Raw genomic sequence first — 22,105 nt, 5'->3', positions numbered from 1 at the left:
GGGGTTCCAGCTCGGGAAATCTGGAACTGGGAAGCTTGACTGGATCATAAAGCCGAGATCTGGTCTTGATGTAGGTTAGCCTGTAAGCCTCGCGCCGTTGCATCCGCTATAAAATTGGAGATTGGAGATCCTGACATGTTTCTTGGAGAGATCGATCAACTTTAATGAAAGATATCTAGCATTTAGTAAATGCGCACTATTGTGTGAGAGTCAATTGCCTCATGTACGCATCGTCCCTCATACTCTGAGTATGCTCCTGTGTAGAAGCGACATGTACGGATACTCACAGCAGCTGAGCAGTGGATCTTATGCCCCTGGATTGTGGAACCCAAGTTCCGACACCTACTTGAATTGTTGAAGTACGAGCGGAGTTCAGTGGATGAACATTTATTACGGAGCAGAAAATGTTGAATGGTGTTTGGGAACCCCTCCGTGATGTTTACAAAGATCCGCAGAAGTGCCAATGATGTTACATTCGGGTATCGTTATGTCTCTTATGCACGTGGTAGTGGTTGTAATGCAGTGACTAGTATATACCTTATTTCGTAGGCTACATGTAATTAAGACGACGCAAATTTACATGCCCCAAGAGACTTGTCTGCTAACCAGGTGAAGCGATGTGCCATTCCCATCGACGACGAGAATCACAATTTTTCAAGATGGAGGAAGATCGATTATGTTTCAGTTAGCTTTTATAGATGTTCATAGTCACGGCAGGGTTCATCATAGTATTCCCGTTTAAAATAGTATTTGCATTATTCATAGTAGATATATCCAAAACTCATTGTAGAAGTAGGGCAATGAGATATTCAAGGCTAGTTGTCTCCCTTTCATATATACAGCGGCCATTTGCCTGCGTAATATTTACTTTAAAAATGACGATTCATAACGAAAACCGCTTAGTGAGAAACGTTGATGGAGAAGAAGTGAACATCGGAAGCGCTGCTGCCCTGGTTGTAGTTTCCAACCTTGAAGTAGCTGGGGGGAGCATCCAGAGAGTAGGTGCTGAGAACCTTGGCAGCACCTCCGTTGATGCTGACGCTGAGGACGTTGCTGGAGTAGCTGATGGTGTAGGTGAACTGCTGGCCAACTGGGACGTTGCCAACGGTGGTGATGATCTCGTTGCCACCAGAGCGAGTCTGCTCCACGCCCATAGCCAGGACGCCACTGGAGCTGTAGTACAGCTCAGCAACCGGCTTTGTGCTGACGCTGTCATCAATGTGAATCTGGCCGATGACAGTTCCGTGGCCCGAGTTGTCTGGTTGCTCAACGGCCAGCGTCACGGTGAGCTTGTTGTTGGCGGCGTTGGGGCTCCAGCTGCTGGGGTTGCTCTCGCGCAACTCGGTACGGCAGTGCTGGCTGTTGGGCGTGGTAACGCAGCCAGTGTTTGAGGGGGCACCGGGCACTTTCATGACCAAGGCACCATCACCACTCTCAGTGAAGAAGTAGTGGTGGCCAGGGTCTTGGTATCCGCCGCATCCCTCGAGCTGGGAAGCAGGAATAGTGGTCGGGCTGCCTGGGTTGCCGATGGGAAGTTGGAGTGACCACTTGCTGAGATCAAAGTTACCGCCAGGAGCGCAGCTGGGGTTAAGAGCTGAGGCGGCTCCCAGGAAGCCGGAGGCAAGAAGAGTCTTGAGGGCAGGCATGATGATTGTTTGTAAAGAAATGGTTGAACCACGGTGAGTAGACTTCGTTTTACACTTATTCGAGGTGAGTTGAGATACACATTGCCAGAACGAGCATCTTCATGCTGTTTATATACTTGTCTCGTCCTGACCGACGCATAAGTCGTGATGATCGTGTTTCAGACCAACTAGTCAGTGGAATATAGCACTAATACCAAATTGACAGGTACACCAATGCCTGCCAGGATGTTCCTGAATGCAGATTGTCCGCTGTGCCGCATACCCGGCAAAAACGTTTGCTAAGGGGAATCTGATTGGTGGAAGTTTTCTATTCTTGGCCGCTAGATCAGAAATCCTTAATATACTCGAATAAGGTGCACGATCCATCTATATGGACGTCCAGGTCGAACAGTAAAGGGCACGACCTGGTGCCATCACTGTGGAATGCATTCTAGAATCCCCCGTGTTATTTCTTAACATCGATTGCTGACGGCAAACCATTCGGGCGCCCCGCTACTCTGTATTGACTCCATGCTTCCTGTAGATGTCAGATCCCCACATCAAAGGCCAAGAAGGCCAAGACAGCGGCATGGGTAGGAAATCTGAAAATGGCCAGTAGTCGGCTTGTAGAAGCTACCCCGCGAAAGATCAAGACCAAACTATTGGATTCATCTCTTGGCGTCTTGGGGAAGCACATGGACATGATTTCTCTAATCTGTATACCAAGCCTTTTCCCCTTAGTCTAGGCTTGATGCGGGATCTGCTTCGCCTGTAGCTCCAGAACTCGGCTTTCAGAAAATGCGGATCTCTATTTTTCCGGCCATGCTTCGAGCTGCTCCCTTCGATATAGTGCGTCATACGGATTAAAATCCAGGATTTATTGCGGTGTAGGAATATTGTGGCTTCATCCGTCAACTGATCAGGGCATGCAAGGGGTTAAAAAATACGAACTCCTCATAATTACACATTGGTAGCAAATACGGCATGCGAGGAAATGCATAATTGTGCGTTTAGTCGGATGATAGGTTATCCATTCTGAAATAAGCCATGCATATCCCGTAACAGAAAAACAAGTATGGAATCCAGCTCAGCATTAGGAAGAAAAAAGCACATAACATGCTGCGATAAAATGTCGGAGTAAAGAGCGCTGGCATCAATTGGCTGGTCCATTCCAGCCGCCATCTGTATCATGTACGTAGCACCAGATTTATTTTGTCTCAGCAATGTAGAAGTAGACATAAGAAAATGCCTGTCACAATGGGAGCCAATAGCATCGGCATATACACAAAATGAAAGGAAAGGAGGCCTGCGTGAACAGCGCATCGAGATTCTTCAACGTGATTGGAGGAAATCACAGCATACACTGTGGTAGGAGCTCTGCAGATCATCCCGCCATGCATTTGCAGGTCAATGGTCAACCATTCACAATTATCCAACTATGTAACACATGTAACCATAGTAGGCGGCTCTGAAATACTCCGCTGTATCAGTAACTGCCCAAGAAAGCCAAAAGCACGTTACGCGGAAAAGTAGCAGCGTAGTGCCTCCGCCAAAGCACTCGGGGAAGAATGACATTGCAAGCAACACGTAACCAAGTAAGCTTGGACCACTGAATCTCGTAGACTGATGAGGCCTTCATCGTGAGTACTTACTGCAATGGTCATTGGTGGCTAAAATAGAAATTTGCCGTCTTGTGCCGAGTCCACAACTCGTGAGATCGTAGTTCTTGATAGCGAGCTGCCACGTACGTTTACTGACATAATATCAGCCCTCTCTCCAAGACAGAAGTTGTTCTATTACTCTCAAGCATTCACTCGAGTGCTTGACGACAAACACCCTCCTGGCATCAAAACTTTCGACCCTTCTCCCACAGCTTCACCATTACCACCAGGAGACTTAGTTCAAGTATTGTCTCTACCTTCCCCTCAAGAATTACCAGCTTTTCTGGAATTCCCCACGATCATTCATTGGTTAATTTGCTTTGATCAAGAAGATATTCTCCCGGTATAGGGTATTTTACACGCTCATCACCAGAAATACTAGCATCGCAATGCAAACTCCGATCCTAATAAAAGGGTCAATAATATGTCACTAATCTATTCTTCATTATAAACTTTTGTCCTTGGAAGACACCATTCTAGTATATGAGTGAGAATGTAGGCAAACTCTACTTGATAATGATAACAGTCCTAGATGACAGTCTTGATTTCTCGCATATTCACTCTCTAATGGTTGAATACAGTTCACTGATGAATTCATCAATGACGCTCACTCTAACAGTTGTTAAAGGATGCAATGAGTATTACGCTTGTTGATGCCATGGTGATCGATCCCCATCCAACCATTGATAAAGTAGCTTCATCTTTGAAGAGTGTCAATATTTGGATTTTCCTCTGTATTCTTCACTCCGTACCCTCGGCTGATATAATATATCTCCTAAGTGTATCTTAAGTGTAATGGAAGCATCCGCGTGTTGTTTCTAAATGCCCAGTGCCAAAAGCGCCTTTGGGTCCCATATACTCAAGTTTATTATTAAGATCCACTGTCTTGTATTACTTTTACTTGCTCAATGCATTTGACCTTATTAATTTATGTGTTCGAGCCATGGTTCGTTTCAATAAGCACCGGCCATCGAGGCTTTTTTTTCGAGCAATCCTGCCAACTGGATACCAAACATGCCACATGAAGTATGACTTTTGTTTAAATGTGTGAATTGGCCTTTAAACTCAGCGCTCTTTAGTCTGCAAGAAATTGAACTTAGAGGGTTATCTTAGATCGAATCCCCTCCCAACTAGTCTTTCCCCAGTTCTTGTAAAAGGCAAACTGCTGCCGCAATTCTTTCAGTATGGCTATATATATATAAATTCTGGTCCAGGCCTAGATTCTTCTTTTCTTTAATTCTCGGGATGATAACGTTATTGATGCCGGCGGTCAAGGGTATGACATGTGCTGACATTGATTGTGTGGAGCGGGATGCTGGATGCTAAACCCAAAAAGAGACGATTAATAAATTTCATTACAAATCAAACTAACCAGTCTGGTTCTTCTGTGTCTCGCCCGGTCATTTACAAAGACCTTGGCTTTCCACATCATGCCGGAGTGTGTAACGTGAATATGCCCGTGGCAGTAAAAGTGAGAAACTAAATCATCAAATTGAACCGAATCTATCACCGTCTTCAGGCCATCTCTGTGCAATAGTGAGCTGAAGCCTTACGATGTCGTCTGCGGAAGAACAAAGCACCGCGAATGTACAGAAACGTTTGCTCTCAAGCTTAAAATAGAATCAGCTGTTGATTTTCGTTAATAGTCACGGCGGATACGAAGCCGCATTGCACAGCAAGCATATCGGAAACGGCACAAAGAGAAATTCGATTCTTCGCAAAAGCGAGCACAGGACCTACAAGTTGCAGCCCAGCGCGCTTGCACAGTGTTCACGGACTTGACCAGTTCCCTTATCCGGTCCGGGGTAATTCCAAAGGACACGGACCTTAGCACTGAAGTTTTAAACGCTATAAAAGAATTTCGTCATGTAGCAAAAGTTGTGGACGGGGAGACTCAGCGATCTGAATCAGGAGATGTGGATCAACCTCCAGAAGAAGATCTGGATAATACAAACGCGACGCAAGCAATGCTATTGGACGATCACATGGATTCTACAATGGCGAATGCTACACAACTCGATCTAGAAAAGGGCAAAAATACTATCCACTTCGGAAGCGAGTCTACCTCTGCCCATCAACAACTCGACCAAAATGCTTACCCACAACCACCCGACAACCGGATCTTGATTTCGCCATCCTACTTTGCTCTGGAGTTTGCCATCAACGGAGAACCTTCTTCTATTGGATCGCGTCTTCTTCGTACGACACTGTCTTCTGGATATGATGCTCTGAGAGGGAACTTTGGGCACGCTACGGACCTAGGTTTTCGGATATTTGGACTCACGCTGGCTTTTCGAAATCGCGACGATATTCTGTCAGAATTCCAATGGTGGCTTGGCCCAGGCCAGTCTCTGGCTTCCCGCTTAAAGCAAGCGCGAAACTACCCCGGCGTTCCAACGAGCGAAACTTATCTCAGTGTAGAGGATGTGGTCGTGTTGCTTCATGATGTCGGAATAGTCAACTGGCAAGACGACATCCTCGAGTTTTCCAACTCGTCAAGTCTTCTTCACAACCCAGAAGCCAATGATGGATTCAATCTTTTGACGGAACATGGTTTTGGCCTATTAAACACAAACACATCCATATTACAGAGTTATTCGACATCACACCCGGAGTCCGCATGGCGGAGAGTGCCGGCCCTGCAGGCATTCAACTTTAATTCTCTCATGGGCAATTTATCAAAGGAAGGGGACCGTGGAGAAGAAACCCACAGGCAGGCTTTTCCCACCCTCCAAGAAAATGGACAAAGAGGCATCCCAATATCCATCCTCCTTCAGGGCCTAACTAATATATCAGTCTGCTTATCAATTGGCCCTGGATATCCTCAGCAAGCAGTGAAATCGCTGATATACGCGGCCATATCTGGAATTCCTATACAATAAATATTAACGGTGAAGCCTGGTGTAGGACACTCTAGGTTTCTATTGCGTTCACAAGCGCTTCGCGCCTGAGATGGAGAAATCTCTTGTATATACTCTGTAATAGGTTGCAGAATAATTGAGACAGCGCGTCTTGCCTGGAGTCCGGTATTGTAATGGATCATCTGACGTTTATGAATCTTTGGAATGAGAATATTTTTCGCATTATTAACGCGGTAGAATAGCAGTCAAGCTCTCCAGAATATTGGCAGCCTTTCTCCCATTTCGATATTATGCGAAAGGACAACGTTCGTTGTGTCATTCAAAAATGTGATGCTCGAGGGAATAGCTTCCTTAAGCCATAATAAACTCAGCATATCATTTCCCGAACAAGAAACTTTTCCTCGGGTCAGATAAGAAGCGATGTGACCCTGTATATTCTATCGGACTCACTTAAATCGGGCGCACGACACATCATCCATAGCCCAGAAGGGAACTACGACGTGGGATTAAGGTAGCAGTAATACCTCAACACGCGGACTCGGCTCAAACATCCGTGGAGTCCATGGATGGCGGAGGTACAAGCCCAGCAGCGCTTCAGGAGCTTTCACAGACAAAATAATTGAGCAAGGAAACATTACTTGTCCTAGTACTAGGAGTTTGGACTCCTGGAACGGGGCTAAAGCGGGTATTCTTATTTGGGCTTGTGTGTAATTCGTCTACTATGTGTCTTAGGAGCCGAAACTATCCCTGAGCTGCCCCTGTGAGGACGTTCTTTGTCAAGTATTAGCGTTTTGATGCGGCGGAGTGCCGGCTGTCAAAATAGCGCCGCTCCGAGACGCATGTGGATCACGAAGTGTCAAATCGAAGCTGATGTTCGCCGTAAACAGCTCCGTGCTTTGTACGTATTGGGACGTCATTTTTTCTCTCAATGTGACTCGGTCTTGTCCGCCGCCAAACGCGTAAGGAACATTTCGTATTACTCCGTACTCCGGACATAGCCCGGCATTTACCTGCCGTGCTATATTGTTAACGCCGACATGCGTGTTTTGGGGGATAGCGTGCGGGTAGCTCTCTTGGTCCGCAGCCACATGTCCTAAAACGGTGATGAGGCGATCGCGTGCATGTGTAACGGCCAATGATGTACCAGGCTTTGTAGATGCCAAGGATGTGTCCTGATCGTACCAGTAGCATCACGAGTGGGGGTTTCTGTATTGTAAGGCAGAATGTTACTGTGGTAAATGGCCAGCCCTGAGAGGCGTCTTTTGCATACGCCACCGCGGTGATCCCGTTCCCGCCCTCTCGCTGCTAGTGTAGGGACATGGGAAGAAACTAACAGAATTCCTACTCGACTTCTCGGCCACAGTTAACACTATTAACGGCGTTACACAGAAATATTCTCTCAGCTAGCTAGATGACATAACATGTCTCAAACAACCTCCAGATGACTACTTTGAGCAGCCATTTATGAATGACTCTCAACAAGATAAGTCGGGAGAATCGGCACCATGGTGTTCCGATGAAAGTGGCAGAACATGATAATGTGGCCCAATGAAGCCACCTAATGGAGCATGTACACTAAATCATTGAAGTTGAAACTGGGTGATAAATGACACATACACTACCCCTTTCGTCATTACCTGACATAGTAATAATAATTGGAGAGCTAGATGAGCTAATTCCGGACTCGGAGGTCGTGGCGGGTGCTGACAGAAGTTCACCACGTATCGTGATGCGTGCATTTTGCCCTCCAGTAGTTGTAAGAGCTCAACATTTCTTCTACTAGTGTATGTAACCTATCACGGACAGAAACAAGGCCCTATCCTCGGGATCGGGTACCTTCCATATACCATGCCGATAAAGGGGGGGCGACATGATCCACTTGACGTTCATCCCTGAAAGAGGAAATATGGCTCCAGCTGGGGCACTTTCGGGCCACCGATTCGCGAGACTGTAACGGTGCAGGGCGCAGAAGAACTGCTGGGGGCGGCGTGGTTACCTTGTGACGTCGTCGTCGTTTGTTTCTAGAATGTTAAGACACCGCGACTGGCAAAAATGATATAAATGGTGGTGCTCGCTTTAGCCAGAATACCTCGAAAAATCATCTTATAATACGACATTCACAATCTCTACAACAACTACATATCAGCTTTGATCACCGGATTTACTGCCACGCTTGAATAGTAGATATGGGCGGACAAATTAGTTCAAAGTCCCAGTCCGGACAACGACTTTTAGTCAACATCGTTGATGGTTATGCAGCCTCCGATCCTCAACGAGTTTTCATCTATCAGCCGGTCTCCAGCAATCTTGAAGATGGCTATCGCCCCATCACATTCAAAGATGTCTCAAATGCTGTAAACCACGTGGCTGGTGAGCTACTTCAACAGGCCTCAGAAAATATTTCGCAGACGGACTCTTTTCCCACGGTAGCTTATATCGGACCAAGCGATGTACGATATGTCATCATCATGCTTGCCTGCATAAAAGCTCATCATAAAGCCCTGTTCATTTCGCCTCGCAATAGTCTTGAGGCTCAAATTTCGCTTTTCAAAGCCACAGAATGCACACGGATCATGTACGATGCGCCCATGCAATCCACCATAGAGTCATGGCTTCAGTCATATCCTATGCCAGCAACGGCAGCCCCCGATTGGAGCGTTTGGATCGAATCAACGGCTCCCCATGTGCCATACAACACGCCGTTTGAAGAAGCAAGATGGCACCCCATGGTTGTTGCGCATACGAGTGGCTCTACAGGCATTCCAAAGCCTGTGACTGTTCGCCAAGGAAGCCTTGCGATCGTTGATGACCTACAAGAGGCATCTTTTCTGGATGGTGCTCCTTCAATCTGGAGCTGGTGGGGTACCAACAGCTCAAAGATATTTTCGCCAATGCCCACATTCCACATGGCCGGAGTTGCTTGTATGGTAATCTTTGGCATTTACCACGGCGTTACAATAGTTCTAGGTGTGCCGAATCGTCCTCTGAGTGCAGACCTAGTGGCAGAGTGCCTCGTCCACTCGCAGGCTGATTCCGCAGTTCTACCTCCCTCAATTATCGAGGACATGAGTGTGAATGATGAGCACGTTCAGCTCCTTGCTAATCTAAAGAGCACGGGTTTTGGCGGAGGTAAGAAAAAAAACCTGAGTTCTTCCATTTTCTCATTCTTGTGGCACCGACTAATAGTAGATGGATAGGCAATCTTGCCCCTGTGATAGGAGATGCACTTGTTAGAAGAGGCGTTAAGCTCGTCAACATTATATCTTCGACTGAGTAAGCTTAAAAGCACCAAAGAATTGTCAAAGTATACAGCTAACGTGTCTAGGATTGCACCTTATCTGATCCACCACCAGGCTGATCCTACATTATGGCAATGGATCGTCATCAATGCTGAAGAAATGGGCGCTGAGTTCCGTTTAATAGCCGACGACGATGTTTACGAGATGTTTATTCGCCGCGAACAAATTGGGGAACCAGGGCTAAAAATCCTCTTTTACACTTTCCCGGACAAGACTGAATGGTCTACAGGCGACATGTATAAGAAGCATCCAACGAAGCCAAACCACTGGCTCTACCACGGCCGCACGGATAACGTTATCGTTTTCTCTACAGGCGAGAAGCTCAATCCTGTTACAATTGAGGCCGCTGTGGTGGGCCATCCCGCTATCAAGCTCGCCCTTGTAGTAGGGCAGCAACGGTTCCAGCCCGCTTTGATCTTGGAGCCGTACGAACACCCAAAAGACGAAGCAGCCGAAGAAGCTCTCATAAGCAGTGTGTGGAGCATCGTCGAAGAGATTAACAAGGTCACTGTGGCTCATGGAAGAATTACTCGTGATATGATTGCCATCTCAGATCCCACCATACCATTTGCATTATCACCCAAAGGTACGATGCAACGAATGGCAACTGTAAGGCTTTACAAAGACTTCATCGACAGATTGTATGCGCAGACGGACGAGGCGATCGAAATAAAGGATGCAATTGCGCCGCTAGATATTTCTAGCCCAGAGTCCCTCACGCAGTCCATAGTGGACATTGTCGAATCCATGACTGGTATATCTGGAATTGAATCCGAGTCTGATATCTTCAGCCTTGGTGTTGATTCAATGCAGGTTCTTACTCTTTCAAAAACTTTGCGCTCAGCCCTGGAATTCGCTGGTATAAAGTCTGGCAAGGATGCTGTTGCTGCTAGAGTCATCTACGCAAATCCAACAATAAGCGGACTGGCCAATTATCTATTCTCGACGGCCATCATTGGCCAAAACGATGACGATACGTCTGCGAAAGAGATCAGTGACATGGTTGAAATCATTTCAGAGTACAGTGCGGACCTGCCGCCTCCAAACATGGACCAACTGCTTCCTCTGGATGAAGCACAAACAGTCATCGTTACCGGCACTACGGGATCACTTGGTGCCTACATGCTTGACCGTCTGATTGAGAATCCTCGGGTTGCCAAGGTCATTGCCTTCAACCGCGGCCAAGATGGAGGACACTCCCGCCAGCCCGCCTACAGTGCTGCTAGAGGGTTGAGCACCGACTTTTCCAAAGTCGAGTTCCTCGGTGTCGATTTGTCTAAGCCATACTTCAATCTCTCTGAGGCCAAGTATAACGATATCCTAGCCACGGCAGATCGCATCATACACAATGCATGGCCTGTCAACTTCAACATCAGCGTCAACTCGTTTAAGCCCTATATTTTGGGAGTTCGCCAGTTGGTCGAGTTCTCTAATAAGGCAGCCAAAAAAGTTCCCATCGTTTTCATCTCAAGTATCGGTACTGTCCAGGGGTGGACAAAGCCAGAGCCAATTCCTGAGCATCGCCTCGATGACGTGACATTGCCAAAGATGGGTTATGGGCAATCGAAATTTGCTGCAAGCTCTATTTTAGATGCCGCCGTTGAGCAATCCGGGGTCCCCGCCGCCGTAATTCGGGTCGGCCAAATTGCTGGCGCGCGAACCAAAGAAGGCACCTGGAACCCCCAAGAATTCATACCAAGTCTAATCGCTAGCTCAGTCCATATGGGGATACTGCCGGCCAGTCTGGGCCCTCAAGACGTTGTGGACTGGACGCCGGTGGAAGACATTGCGGGATTGGTTTTGGATGTCGCTGGCGTCAACCAGGAGATTCCTCTGTCAAGCATCTCAGGATACTTCCATGGAGTCAACCCGTCGGCTACGAGCTGGGCTGAGATTGCTAAAAGTCTCAAAAATTACTACGGAGAAAGGATCAAGGCTCTCGTTCCGTTTGATGAGTGGATTCGTGCTCTTGAAGCCAGTGCGATCGATGCGACAGCAGAGGATGTGGAGAAAAATCCAGGAATCAAGCTTCTTGATACATACAAGGGAATGGATGAGCAAGGGAAGGCAGGTATCGGCCACATTTACTTTGATGTCAAGAGGACTGTGGCACATAGTCAGACCATGAGGAAGCTCGGGCCGATCGACGAGGCGTTGATCAAAAACTGGTGTGATCAGTGGGACTACTAATGCCAATAGATATGGAAGCAAGGGAAGGTTCAAGGTCTAGAAATTCTACTGCTTAGATTAAGTTAGCTCTGTCAGTTTGAGTAAAGATACCATAATGGGAAGCATTCAATTGAAAATGTGTTGCATCTGTCCAGCAGAGTATGGGCCTCCACAGAGATGTCGTCGAGATGTGCAAGCATCGCTTTGTGCCAATTACCAATGCCACTTTGTTATCACTTGCTCAATGTCATTCATTGGCCCATTAGGTTCTACGGAGTACCATCCTCCGTAATCTACGTCTTTCTCATACTTTGAATGGAAAATGTCATTTTCCAAAAATAGGCTCTATTTAGCCATTGTTGGGGAACCCCACCGCCTCGATCCATGGTCCGCTCAGAGATCATTCCATCACCCTACTCTGTACATATCAGTAATTACGTCATTTGTTTTCTGTTCCCCGTTAATACAAATTGCGAATCTCGCCGGTTTCTACTTCGCATACCTTAGCAGTGACAAGGTTGAGTAAGGGAGCGTATTAGAGCGAGCCACGTACCAGCCTCCAACGACGACTGCATATGCCAATAAGACAAGCAGAGGAAAGCGTTATTCAGCAGTGCATCACCTCCTGAGTCTGTGCTTTACCGGTAAACGGGAAGAGAACAGCCAATTAAAAAGGCGTTGAGCCGCGGACTGCAGAAACCCCCACAACGAGGGGTCTGGGTTTACTTTGGGCAAGATTTGGAGTGTCAATCCCCTGGACGATTCCTTTTAAAAATCTAGAAAACAGACATCTTTCTGGAATACGAATTGCTCTTTGCACAGCGCAGAATATTTCCAAAGGGCATCAACCATTGGCGTTGTCACGGTGGGCCGAGGCTTACCATATGAACCAGCCATGATGGAGGAGACGGCTGCCGAGTTCACGCTATTTTCCCGTTTGCCAGCAGAGCTACGGTTCAAGATATGGGAATCCGTGCCAAGGCCTACTCGGGTGATTGGGATACTACCTCCAGCTGCTCGATGGTATCGACACCATTATCGCGCTATTGGTACTAGAACAAGTGCCGTAGTGGAAGAAAAGGACCCTCTTCAGCGCTACAATTATCGATATATTGTGCAGCCCAAGAAACATGCGATATTCCCACTGCTTCACGCATGTCGCGAAGCCCGAGACCTTTGGAAACCACACTTTTTCCAGCCTTCCCGCCTTTACCACGCGTCAAATATCACTATTCGCTTCGACACTCCTTTCATCAGCTATGATACCGATATCTTTGCCGTTTTTGACGGATGGCCCCCGAATGGAATTCCTTCGGATGTTTTCCTAGATCCGCGACTGGCTGACAACGGCGACCAATCCCTGGACGGGTTTATCGCCCTCGACCGCAGTCGAATACGGAACCTCGCCCTATGCGAAATTCCGGGAGACCTCACAGGTTTCGCAAATGCTATTTCCATTCGACAATTGCCAAACTTACAAACGCTGACCATCATGGCTTTGGGGCCTGACGAGAAACGGAAGCCCGAATCTCTGGCTTCTGAGGGGAGCGGCGGCGATATCGCTTACAGTTTACCGGTACTCGAGATGTTGGCAGTTGATGTGCAGCGGATTGCTGCAGATATCCATGATATACCTCCAGAGTTGGTTCTAAACAGTCCGTTTCTAACCGATGCAAGATTGCGGCATCCTATCGCGTTATCGCCGAGTATACGACCACTCATTCGGTACAAAACGTTCGTGCTATCTCTGCTTTGGCACGAACTCAGAGAGCCGAATGCAGTGGGAGCGATAACAGAATCTTGGTGGGAATATACGGAATACCTATTTAGTAACCGCATGGATGACGATGAAGAATGTCCATTAAATCTTCCTGGCTGCGGTGTTCATGGCCACACAAAGAGAGAGCTGTTGGAATGGGCACCCAAGTTTGAGGTTAACTACAAATTGCTATGTGCAACCGAATGGCGAGACGAGCTGAAAAATATTGGAATTGTCAAGCCATGAGGGATAGACTACACACATATATAGTACAAAGCATGTTTCCCGTTGGAAGAAACTATTTAATACAATTTTGATGGATTTTAGACCTTTACATGGAATTGCGCTTCACGACGAACCTCCATTTGAACGTTCATCTCCCGGAATATGAGGACTTTTCTTTCGTATCCACACTTCAACGATGATCATAATAAACCAGGCTAGATGGAAACGCCAATCTCAATTTGTCACTTATATACAGCAAGATTCGCCGAGGCCCACCGTGACGCCAGAGTAAAAAAGGTTTAAATATAAAAGGAGATGCATGCTGCAAGCACGTGTAACAGATGCCATTCATTCATTTAGATATATCGAGTCATCGTGATCCAATGCCTTTATCACATCGATATCGTTCGAAGCTGCCTCGTTCATGCCTTAAGAGGGACATGCCACAAGCAGTTTTGACGCTTATTCACCAGACTTGCGAGGACTGCCAGAGAGGCTGTGGAATCTTTCACCCTCGTCCCGAGCGTTGATCTCAAGCGAGTGTGAGTCAGAATCGAAGAGAGTACGGGAGGATTCGTGTGGCAAAGCAAAGTGCTCGTCTTCCTTTCCAAGTGGTGTTTCCCTTGGTGAGACCGACGTTGCTTCACTAATGCTGCCTTCTGTCTCTTTGGCGGTAAATTCTGAATGGGGAGCGGACGAGAGAGCTTCCTCGTGGCTCGCAACTTCGACGGCCTTCAGATCTACTTCCTCAAACTCAGGCTTGAGAGGGCGGGAGATATTCCTCGGCGGAAGGGGAGGTGGCACACGGGCAGGAGTGACTACAGCATCAACTGGAGGAGCGCTGATGGACTGTGATCGTAGATCGGAGGGAGACAAGAACGCAGCTTCTGATTTCTCGTCGTCTTCGCTGAAAAAGGTAAGGCTGTCGTCTCTGCCCCAGTCGCGGTGTATACTGTTTTTGCGGCCCTTTGAACTCCAGGGACTATCGTTGACCGCGTTGTAAAAGTCGCCGTTCTCATCATAAAGGTTTGAGTGCCCAAAGCCGTTGATGACGGGGCTCGTAATTGGAGTTATGACTTCGTCTGTTTGTGTGCCAGCATCGGACGACTCGTAGTGTCGATCAGAGCTCCATCTTAGGCGAGATGATGTATAGCTATCGCGGTTGTTTCTTGTTTCTGATGTTTCCATGCTGCTATTTCTACTGTGAAATTTGGCATAGACTGGACTCGTTGGGCTTGGATGGTATTCGAACTGGCGGCTCGATGGTCTTGAACGAGTGCCAGCTTCCACGATATCCAGTCCCTCTTTTTGTAGTGCCAAAAAGCCATACGGATCTGGATCGTCAGGTTCCGGAATGCCAAATAGTTTCCCATCGCTGGGAGCCTCGACATTGACGTCACCTGGCGCTGGTTGTCCTTCGAGCTCCTCCATGAGCTCTTCGTCAACATCAGATCGACCTTCAGCAGCCTTTAATGTCTCCATCAGCATTTTAAGCTCCGGAGGTCGATGTCGAACTTTTCCAGCCAAAATGTCGGAAACACCTATCGTCTCTCCATAAAAGCGAGCATTTTCGTCAGTGCGCTCAATCACGACCGTACCATCGACCTGGACACCTGCATAGAAGCCACGGGATTTGAGGTATGTGAACACCGGCCTATTTGCCTGTTTCCACTTGCCGTCGTTTTCGAGAACTCCACCCATGCCGACAGGTCCGGCGACTGCACTGATCTCTCCGCCAAGGGTGGCCCGGATCTTGGTGAATGCTTCAAGGGCCTTGGGATTGTTGATCACCAGCACGCAGTCGTAAATGTCAACACCAACAAGGAATCCCAAACCGGCCGTGTGGAGCAAAATGCCCGAAGGTGGTGACCATGATCCGTCTTCCTGTCGGGCAACTAGGACTCCAGAACCGCCAGCTCCGGATATCCACAATCCGGTACGCATAGTTGTGAAGATGGCGAGACCAACAGCATTCTCTATTACTTTTTGAGGAATCTTCTTGATAACTCGTTGTTTCCGCTTCGGGCCGGCATCATCAGCCGGTCGCTCTTCTTCGGTATAGAAACCATCCTCTATAGCGAATTATGTTGTAAGCAATCATCCAAGATATTGCAGGTAAATGGAAACATGGGCCCCGAATTGAATTGATGGATTGGAAATGATGTGGAAATGGGACAAGGTCAAAAATGAAGAAGCAACCAAACCAGGCATTGACATGATGGATGTGAAGATGGATCACGTCTTTCGCCTTCCTCCTGAACAAATCCATCTAACAAGAAATCAATACGTACTGCAAAATGATCTCAAGATTCTTGCGGCCTTGTCGCTTTCCTTGTCCAGCGTCGTAGGCCAAAATGCTTCGCTGCCAATGCGATTGGAAAGCCGATTCACGGGTGCTCCGAGCTTATCCGCCCAACCCCAGACCTTGTCAAAGCCCTTCTTGCTTGTGGTCTTGGTGGTGTCCCAGGACGGCAGCTTAGATGTCACCTTCTGCATTTTGGTCGCTCGGAGAGTTGGCAAAACAAAAAGGAAGTTGTCGAGTTAGCTACTCCAGAGCTGGAACTGGAAGAGCGATTAATCAACGCTTCGACAGCTTCAGGTCCACGGCTGCCAATTATAAGACGTTGCGCAGTGGCGCAGGTGATTGTCCCGCACTTTATACAATCATCCAACATGACGCTACCGGTGGACTTCCGCTCCTCCCGATGGCCGCCACAGCTGCTAACTGGCGGGTGACGCATCACTACGGATGAGAACGGATCAGTCGGCGTTGCCGCAAAGAGCTGAGCAACGCCAATTAACTTGGATACTTCGAGAATTCAGAACCAAGGCTTTGCAACCCGCCGGAACATACGAGCGAGAACCCGGAGTTGCTTAGGTACCCGGCTATGTAATCACTTATCAATGCCCTGCATGTGTTGCATACTTGCAGGGCGATTTTGTCTGTTTATAAGCGGTCCGTTTCTCTCTTTTTAACCTTGTCTGTCAAACCCGACGCCCTGGAGGATGACGTCGTCACTCCACTTTTCTCGGACGCGCGACATCTGAGAGGAATTCTTTTGAATCTTTTTTGCGCTCAGAAACACTTGGGCATATGGTATTGATTGCAATTGTATACAATCTTTTTTTCATTATGTTATGTTTTTATTTTTACATCCCGACCACTATTGTGTAGTACCCGGAGAGTCGAGCAGCTTGTCCAGGATGACAGGCTCCTGTTGCTGTGCATTCGGATTGCAGCACGCATCTTCGCGATGAGACGCGGCAGCATAGATGACCAGCTCGAAGAGGCTTCTTGGGTCTCTAGCTTAATACACATACCCTAATTGCCAATGTATGTGTATTAAGCAAGAGATCCAAGAGGCTTCTTCGAGCTGGTCATCTATGTTTTTTTTTTAAATAACAAGGCTTCTCTTAGTATCTCTAAAGGCTTCGATGGATCAGAAGTAAAGTCCGCCGCGGCGCATCTTCTTTAGGCTCCGCAAGGCAGCGGCAGAAAGCACTCACGGTGTCAATGTCTGCTTAGGCCGAAAACACGCGCATTTATGTGTTTCTATATGAGGCAGAACGCATACATTGCATACAGGCCAATCGCCTTTGGTTTCGGTGAGGTTGCGGCAGAAAGCGCTCACTGTGCGGACGTCGCTCCTCAGGCCAAGAACACGCGCATTCCTGCGTGCTAATATGAAGCGGAACACACATATTACATTGCAGATAGGCCAATCAACTTTACCAATCACTCCTAGCACAGCCAACACAGCCTTGCTGCCTATCAGGCGCAATCCCACCTAAATGCATCAAGATGTCTTGTCACGGATAAAACTCGTAGATGAAGATCTCGACTTCACCTAAATTGTTTATAGCCCGCTGCGGCTCGACTCTTCCCACGTTGGCTAGTATTATACATTTTGTTCCTATTCCATCACTATCATGGACGTTACGGGTCTTGCTGTCGGTATCGTGGATCTCTACACCACATGTCGAGACTGTTACAACTTTTTTACCACTGTGAGAGCTGCAGAGGCTGAATCTTCAGCTCACCTGCGCGAATTGGAGATTCAGCAGTCCATTCTCAAAGCATGGGGCTTCTATTGGCAAATTCACAACGAGGGCGGCGGCGAACCAGAACATTCCGATCCCACCAGACGAAAGCGAACCAAACTTCATGAGTATCTCTTGAGCAACCGATTCAAGGCTGAAGGCGTCTTCAAGACTCTTTCTGCCCTTGCAGATACACTATCCGATCAAGATAAACTCACCAAGCGGTATGGTATCCGGCTTCAGTCAGCCCAGGTCGTCCAGGATGGGTCACAGGTGATGAATAACGTCCAATTGGTCATCTCGGGCACTACAACTGAGGATGCCAAGCCTGTGATCAGTGAAGTCAGGAGTCGTCTCTCTCTGCTCAATAAATTTAAATGGTCTTTGAAAGACAAGGACAACTTCAAGAAACTTATTGCCGACTTGAGATCTCACAGCGATTCGCTCTATCGCCTTTGCCCCGAAAACGCATTCGAGTCAATGAACATATATCTCACTATGGAATGTTTGGCCAGGGAGGAGTCACCAACAGGCCTGGAGTGGACTTCAAGCCTCGCAACTCAGCTTGCTGAGGGCGATGAACAGTCTTCAGTACGGAAAGGCTACAAATTGCTGGCTTCGGCGGCCACTTTGAAAGCATCGGTTTATCAAAACAGAGACAAGGTGGACGCAGATGACAGCACTCTCACCAGCATTGGCGAAGGGCAACGCGAGATGCGGTATTTGGGAAAAGGCCTTGCCCTATTTGAAGGGCAGATCGTTTACAGGGAAATGCGAGACTACCGCGGACCGCCGCTAGAACTCACTCCAGAGCAGAAACAGAGATTAGAGCGTCGTCGAAACAGGGCGCGCTTCTTGCCAACATTGCCAATAGATGACACGATGAACAGCCATCACGGCAGGGCTGACACCGACCAAACCCATCAACAATACGACGGCGACGAATCCGAAGGTGATGAAGTGATAGAGGCGGTCAGACCAGCCGATCCCAAGCTTCGCACTCTCATCAGGAACTTCGTTAATACCTTTCAAGGTGAGAACAATATGAAAAGCGTATATGGTTTAGATATCGCCGGTACGATAGACCACACAGAAAGTGAACATAACGGTCATTGCAGCATTCTCTACAGGCTCCCCGGCACGATTGGCGTTCAGAGTCGCGATCGGCCTGCGGAAAACCTGAAGCTTCGCGCACCAGTGACGCTAGAGTCTCTTCTTAGAACCCAGCGAAAACAAGGTATCCGATCTACACTCGGTGCGCGTTTTGAGCTGGCTAGAAGGCTTGTGCATGCCGTTTGCCTACTTCATTCTAGTGGCTGGCTGCACAAAAATATTCGGGCGGACTCAGTAATATTCTTCCCCGAATATTCGAATACGCTCCAAGAAGATCGATACGAGGACAGTTTTGAGATCGACGTCTCCAAGCCTATTCTGATGGGTTACATCTTCTCACGGCCAGACGACATTATCATCCGAACGATTTCGTCAGCAATTGAACAACCTATTGAAACTAGATTCCTGAAGACGGAGCGTAGAACCACTACCCACATATGGAATAACCCGATGGATCAGAGAGTAGATTCGAAACGTAGAACCGGAACTCTTCGAGATGACACCATATTAGGTCATATTATGCCGGAGGAGACACTCGTGAAGGAGCAGACGAAAGAGACAAACATCAGTGGCTTCACTCTTGACTACTATCAACATCCTGCGAAGCACGCGGATCCAAAGCGCCTCTATCGCCACGCATATGACGTATACTCGCTCGGTATTCTTCTACTTGAAGTCGGGCTGTGGGAGAAGTTGATGAACTACAAAGGTACGCACTCATAGTATTATAGTCGCGGTGATTTCACAGAGATTGATATTTCTCGAGGATATATCATACCCGATGATAACGAAGAGGATCATTATGAGCGAAGACGATGGATTTGTCGAGTGTACCTTGATCGCCTCAGATGGGCATGTGGAGATAAGTATGCGGATGTTGTTCTCAGTTGTCTCATGATGATTAACAGTAGCGACGACGAAGTGGCAAAAGCGAGCGAGAGGGAGCTTTGTGCTAGAATTGTAGCCGACCTGGAGGGCTGTCAAGCTTAGTTCCCATCTTCCAAACCCGTGTGGAGGAACAAAGAGACGAAAATTCAGGCTTCTTTTGCGTGATTATTGCTATACGTTTATTTATTTACTTATTTATCTTATATCATCGAGGATATTGCCATACACTTGAACAATCCGTTGCGTTCTAGGGTAAACCACCAAGCCAGTACCTGAAGCACTGCACAGCACACGTTCCCTGCCACGTGTGAGTCGGTCTGGTAAAGGCTGATCTTTCGGCAAATCGTCAAATCGGAGCGGGAGACTCTAGAAATACACCGAACATCAGCATACGACGTCAATCCATGGACTAACCGTTGCGGTCAGCGGGCCCTAGTACAGGAACGTAGGCAACACTGCCAAGACGTTGCTCTCGGGATAGCGGCCCTCAGCGTGTCGATGTGCCAAGAGCGACGATCACTGCAGGGTTGATGTGACGATAGATCTCGTATTATCGCCCAACTCCCGGTTGCTTCAAGTCATCCCATAAAGCCCGAAATCCCGTCGCAGCAACAGGAGTCAATGCCCGGGTGCTCAAAAGGGAAGCTATGAAATGTTGTCTCCTCCACAATTGGCAAGTGGGATTGAAACTATGATGCCATTCTTTGGCTAATGCTTACACGAGCAGATTAAAACTGCGCCATCTAGGGAGGCAGCGGATCGTGTTATCGTTGGCAATATCGTTCAAAATCGGAGCACAGACAAACTTCGTAGGGTAAAGAGCGATAAATCGGATGCGGCCTTCTTAGCAGGTCTTGGCTCTGTAAAATGTAAAATGCACTATTTACTCAGTACTCCGTACGCCTTATTGACTTGCCATATGTGTAATCGTACTAACAATCATCTCCACATGGACCCCTCCATCGATCCATATCAGGCAAATTACAAGGGTTCACTCATTATCCATCTTTGCCTAGCCATGTAGTATTCGAACAGGTACGCATTCACCGGTCACTGATTGCGGAAAGTCGCTTTTAAGGGCTCCGTTTCCATACTTTGTGAGGAAGCTAGATTATGTTCCATCAGTGACGCGTGGGGGCTGTCAAGGGCTTGCCGTTGTAGCAGTAGATATGGAGGATGGTGTAAGCTGAATTAGGGGTCGACTGTAGTCTGCAACTAATGGCCGCGCAGTGTGTTTGTGTCATGTTGGTTGAGTTATGCGCAATCCATAGAACATATTATAGAAGTAATAATCCAGGCCCATGCTTACCATATGTCTATTCAATGCGCAGGGAGTCGTATGACACAGATGTCTAGAGTTGCGAGACATGATGCATGGTAACAAACTACGATTACGGGCCTGCGCCCATACAAGGTGGTGTAAGACCGTTGTAACCCATGTAAGTGGGATGGCTCACGGTGAGGAATTGAAAAGCTGCCTTTGGGGTTGCATTTTTTGGGGAGGTGAAGAGAGAATAGGCAGCCGTCAAAGTGATTACTGTTTCTTTTACAACCAACCACGTTCAGTTCCGAAAGTATAGTTGCATGATCGGGGAGACCTGTGTCCATTTCCTTGATACTACAACGCTTGTCCGCCATCCTTGTGCTTCTCAGCCCGGGGTTCGGGACCTTCCAAAAGAGTAAGTTTGTGAACCCTGTATGGAACGTACAAGAAAGCAACATATAAAATATTACGAATGATTTTACTAGAGAAAGCTAGTGTTGCTCCGAATACCTGTGCTTCTGGCTGGGGTAGGACTTTTGGCAAATGCGACCAAACCAAGAGGAAAAGAAGAGAACAAGTCACGAGCGGATGTCAACAATTCCGAGTCGAGAGATAACTGATGAGTTATGAAATCGCTCTGTAGAAAAGTGAGAAGCCTGGGAAAGTCCAGGGTTTGATAGACAAGGCATGCTATAATACGTCAGAAGTTCTTGGCCGCTGGGTATAATGGTAGGGCGAGGAAGGTAACAAACATAGCATATGCTGATTAATGTAAGATAATGTTAATTATACAATAGAGCAGTAAGAAGTATTCGAGTCGGTCATTGTAGAGACGAGAATGGCTATTGACTGTAGTACGATGGTCATAAGTACATTGCCCTGTTGTTAAGTGCCCTGTAAGGAGACACAATGTTACCATACATATGGTGCTACCTTACCAGTAACACTCTTTTTGTGTGCCATGGATTCAGCTGCTCCGGCGACTTGGGCGAAATTGATTTATGCTTATTTCACTACTTTATTAGTTTGGGTTTCGATTCAAGTAATTATGATCCTTTATGTGGGAACAATTCCTCACTCCCAGCATAGAAAAGAAATAGGGCTGAGACAATCCGTCTTCTAAGAATATACAACCTGGCACTTACTATTATACCGAGGAATGCATCGGCTACGGCTGTAGGATGATTCAACAATTAAACC

At 47.5% G+C, this 22,105-nt stretch overlaps 6 protein-coding genes across 6 annotated transcripts; 4 read left to right on the top strand and 2 right to left on the bottom strand.

Moving 5' to 3' along the window:
• Positions 1-731: 731 nt before the first annotated feature.
• On the bottom strand, positions 732-1,646 carry M431DRAFT_551452 (polysaccharide lyase family 7 protein; the record flags this gene model as incomplete). Its single annotated transcript, XM_024921336.1, has 1 exon — positions 732-1,646. One exon carries the CDS (start codon positions 1,644-1,646, stop codon positions 900-902), a length of 747 nt encoding a protein of 248 aa, XP_024776859.1. The 3' UTR covers positions 732-899.
• A 3,194-nt stretch (positions 1,647-4,840) lies between these two features.
• M431DRAFT_61329 (hypothetical protein) lies at positions 4,841-5,385 on the top strand (the record flags this gene model as incomplete). Its single annotated transcript, XM_024921582.1, has 2 exons — positions 4,841-4,873; positions 4,933-5,385. Coding segments are annotated over 2 exons (486 nt in total), but the record flags the coding sequence as incomplete, so codon positions are not given.
• A 2,875-nt stretch (positions 5,386-8,260) lies between these two features.
• On the top strand, positions 8,261-11,770 carry M431DRAFT_112882 (hypothetical protein). Its single transcript, XM_024911855.1, has 3 exons — positions 8,261-9,276; positions 9,345-9,420; positions 9,473-11,770. Exons 1-3 carry the CDS (start codon positions 8,334-8,336, stop codon positions 11,634-11,636), a joined length of 3,183 nt encoding a protein of 1,060 aa, XP_024776857.1. The 5' UTR covers positions 8,261-8,333; the 3' UTR covers positions 11,637-11,770.
• A 362-nt stretch (positions 11,771-12,132) lies between these two features.
• On the top strand, positions 12,133-13,952 carry M431DRAFT_506909 (hypothetical protein). The gene has a single exon (XM_024918882.1). The coding sequence runs from the start codon at positions 12,511-12,513 to the stop codon at positions 13,618-13,620; it is 1,110 nt and encodes a 369-aa protein (XP_024776856.1). The 5' UTR covers positions 12,133-12,510; the 3' UTR covers positions 13,621-13,952.
• A 109-nt stretch (positions 13,953-14,061) lies between these two features.
• Positions 14,062-16,095, bottom strand: M431DRAFT_480768 (hypothetical protein; the record flags this gene model as incomplete). Its single annotated transcript, XM_024915903.1, has 2 exons — positions 14,062-15,671; positions 15,891-16,095. 2 exons carry the CDS (start codon positions 16,093-16,095, stop codon positions 14,062-14,064), a joined length of 1,815 nt encoding a protein of 604 aa, XP_024776855.1.
• A 1,434-nt stretch (positions 16,096-17,529) lies between these two features.
• M431DRAFT_480767 (hypothetical protein) lies at positions 17,530-19,743 on the top strand (the record flags this gene model as incomplete). The annotated part of the gene is made up of 2 exons (XM_024915902.1): positions 17,530-19,462; positions 19,502-19,743. 2 exons carry the CDS (start codon positions 17,530-17,532, stop codon positions 19,741-19,743), a joined length of 2,175 nt encoding a protein of 724 aa, XP_024776854.1.
• Between the last annotated feature and the right edge of the window lie 2,362 nt (positions 19,744-22,105).

The sequence above is a fragment of the Trichoderma harzianum genome, assembly GCF_003025095.1.
Source record: "Trichoderma harzianum CBS 226.95 unplaced genomic scaffold M431scaffold_4, whole genome shotgun sequence".
In the NCBI taxonomy this organism is placed as follows: Eukaryota; Fungi; Ascomycota; class Sordariomycetes; order Hypocreales; family Hypocreaceae; genus Trichoderma; species Trichoderma harzianum.
Note: the sequence above shows the minus strand (reverse complement) of the source record. Positions and strands in the feature narration are given on the sequence as shown.

Coding starts and splice junctions, on each gene's coding strand:
- M431DRAFT_112882 (XM_024911855.1), top strand. CDS start 8,334: ATGGGCGGACAAATTAGTTCAAAGTCCCAGTCCGGACAACGACTTTTA. Junction 9,277..9,344: donor GAGCACGGGTTTTGGCGGAG/GTAAGAAAAAAA, acceptor GTAGATGGATAG/GCAATCTTGCCCCTGTGATA. Junction 9,421..9,472: donor AACATTATATCTTCGACTGA/GTAAGCTTAAAA, acceptor TAACGTGTCTAG/GATTGCACCTTATCTGATCC.
- M431DRAFT_506909 (XM_024918882.1), top strand. CDS start 12,511: ATGATGGAGGAGACGGCTGCCGAGTTCACGCTATTTTCCCGTTTGCCA.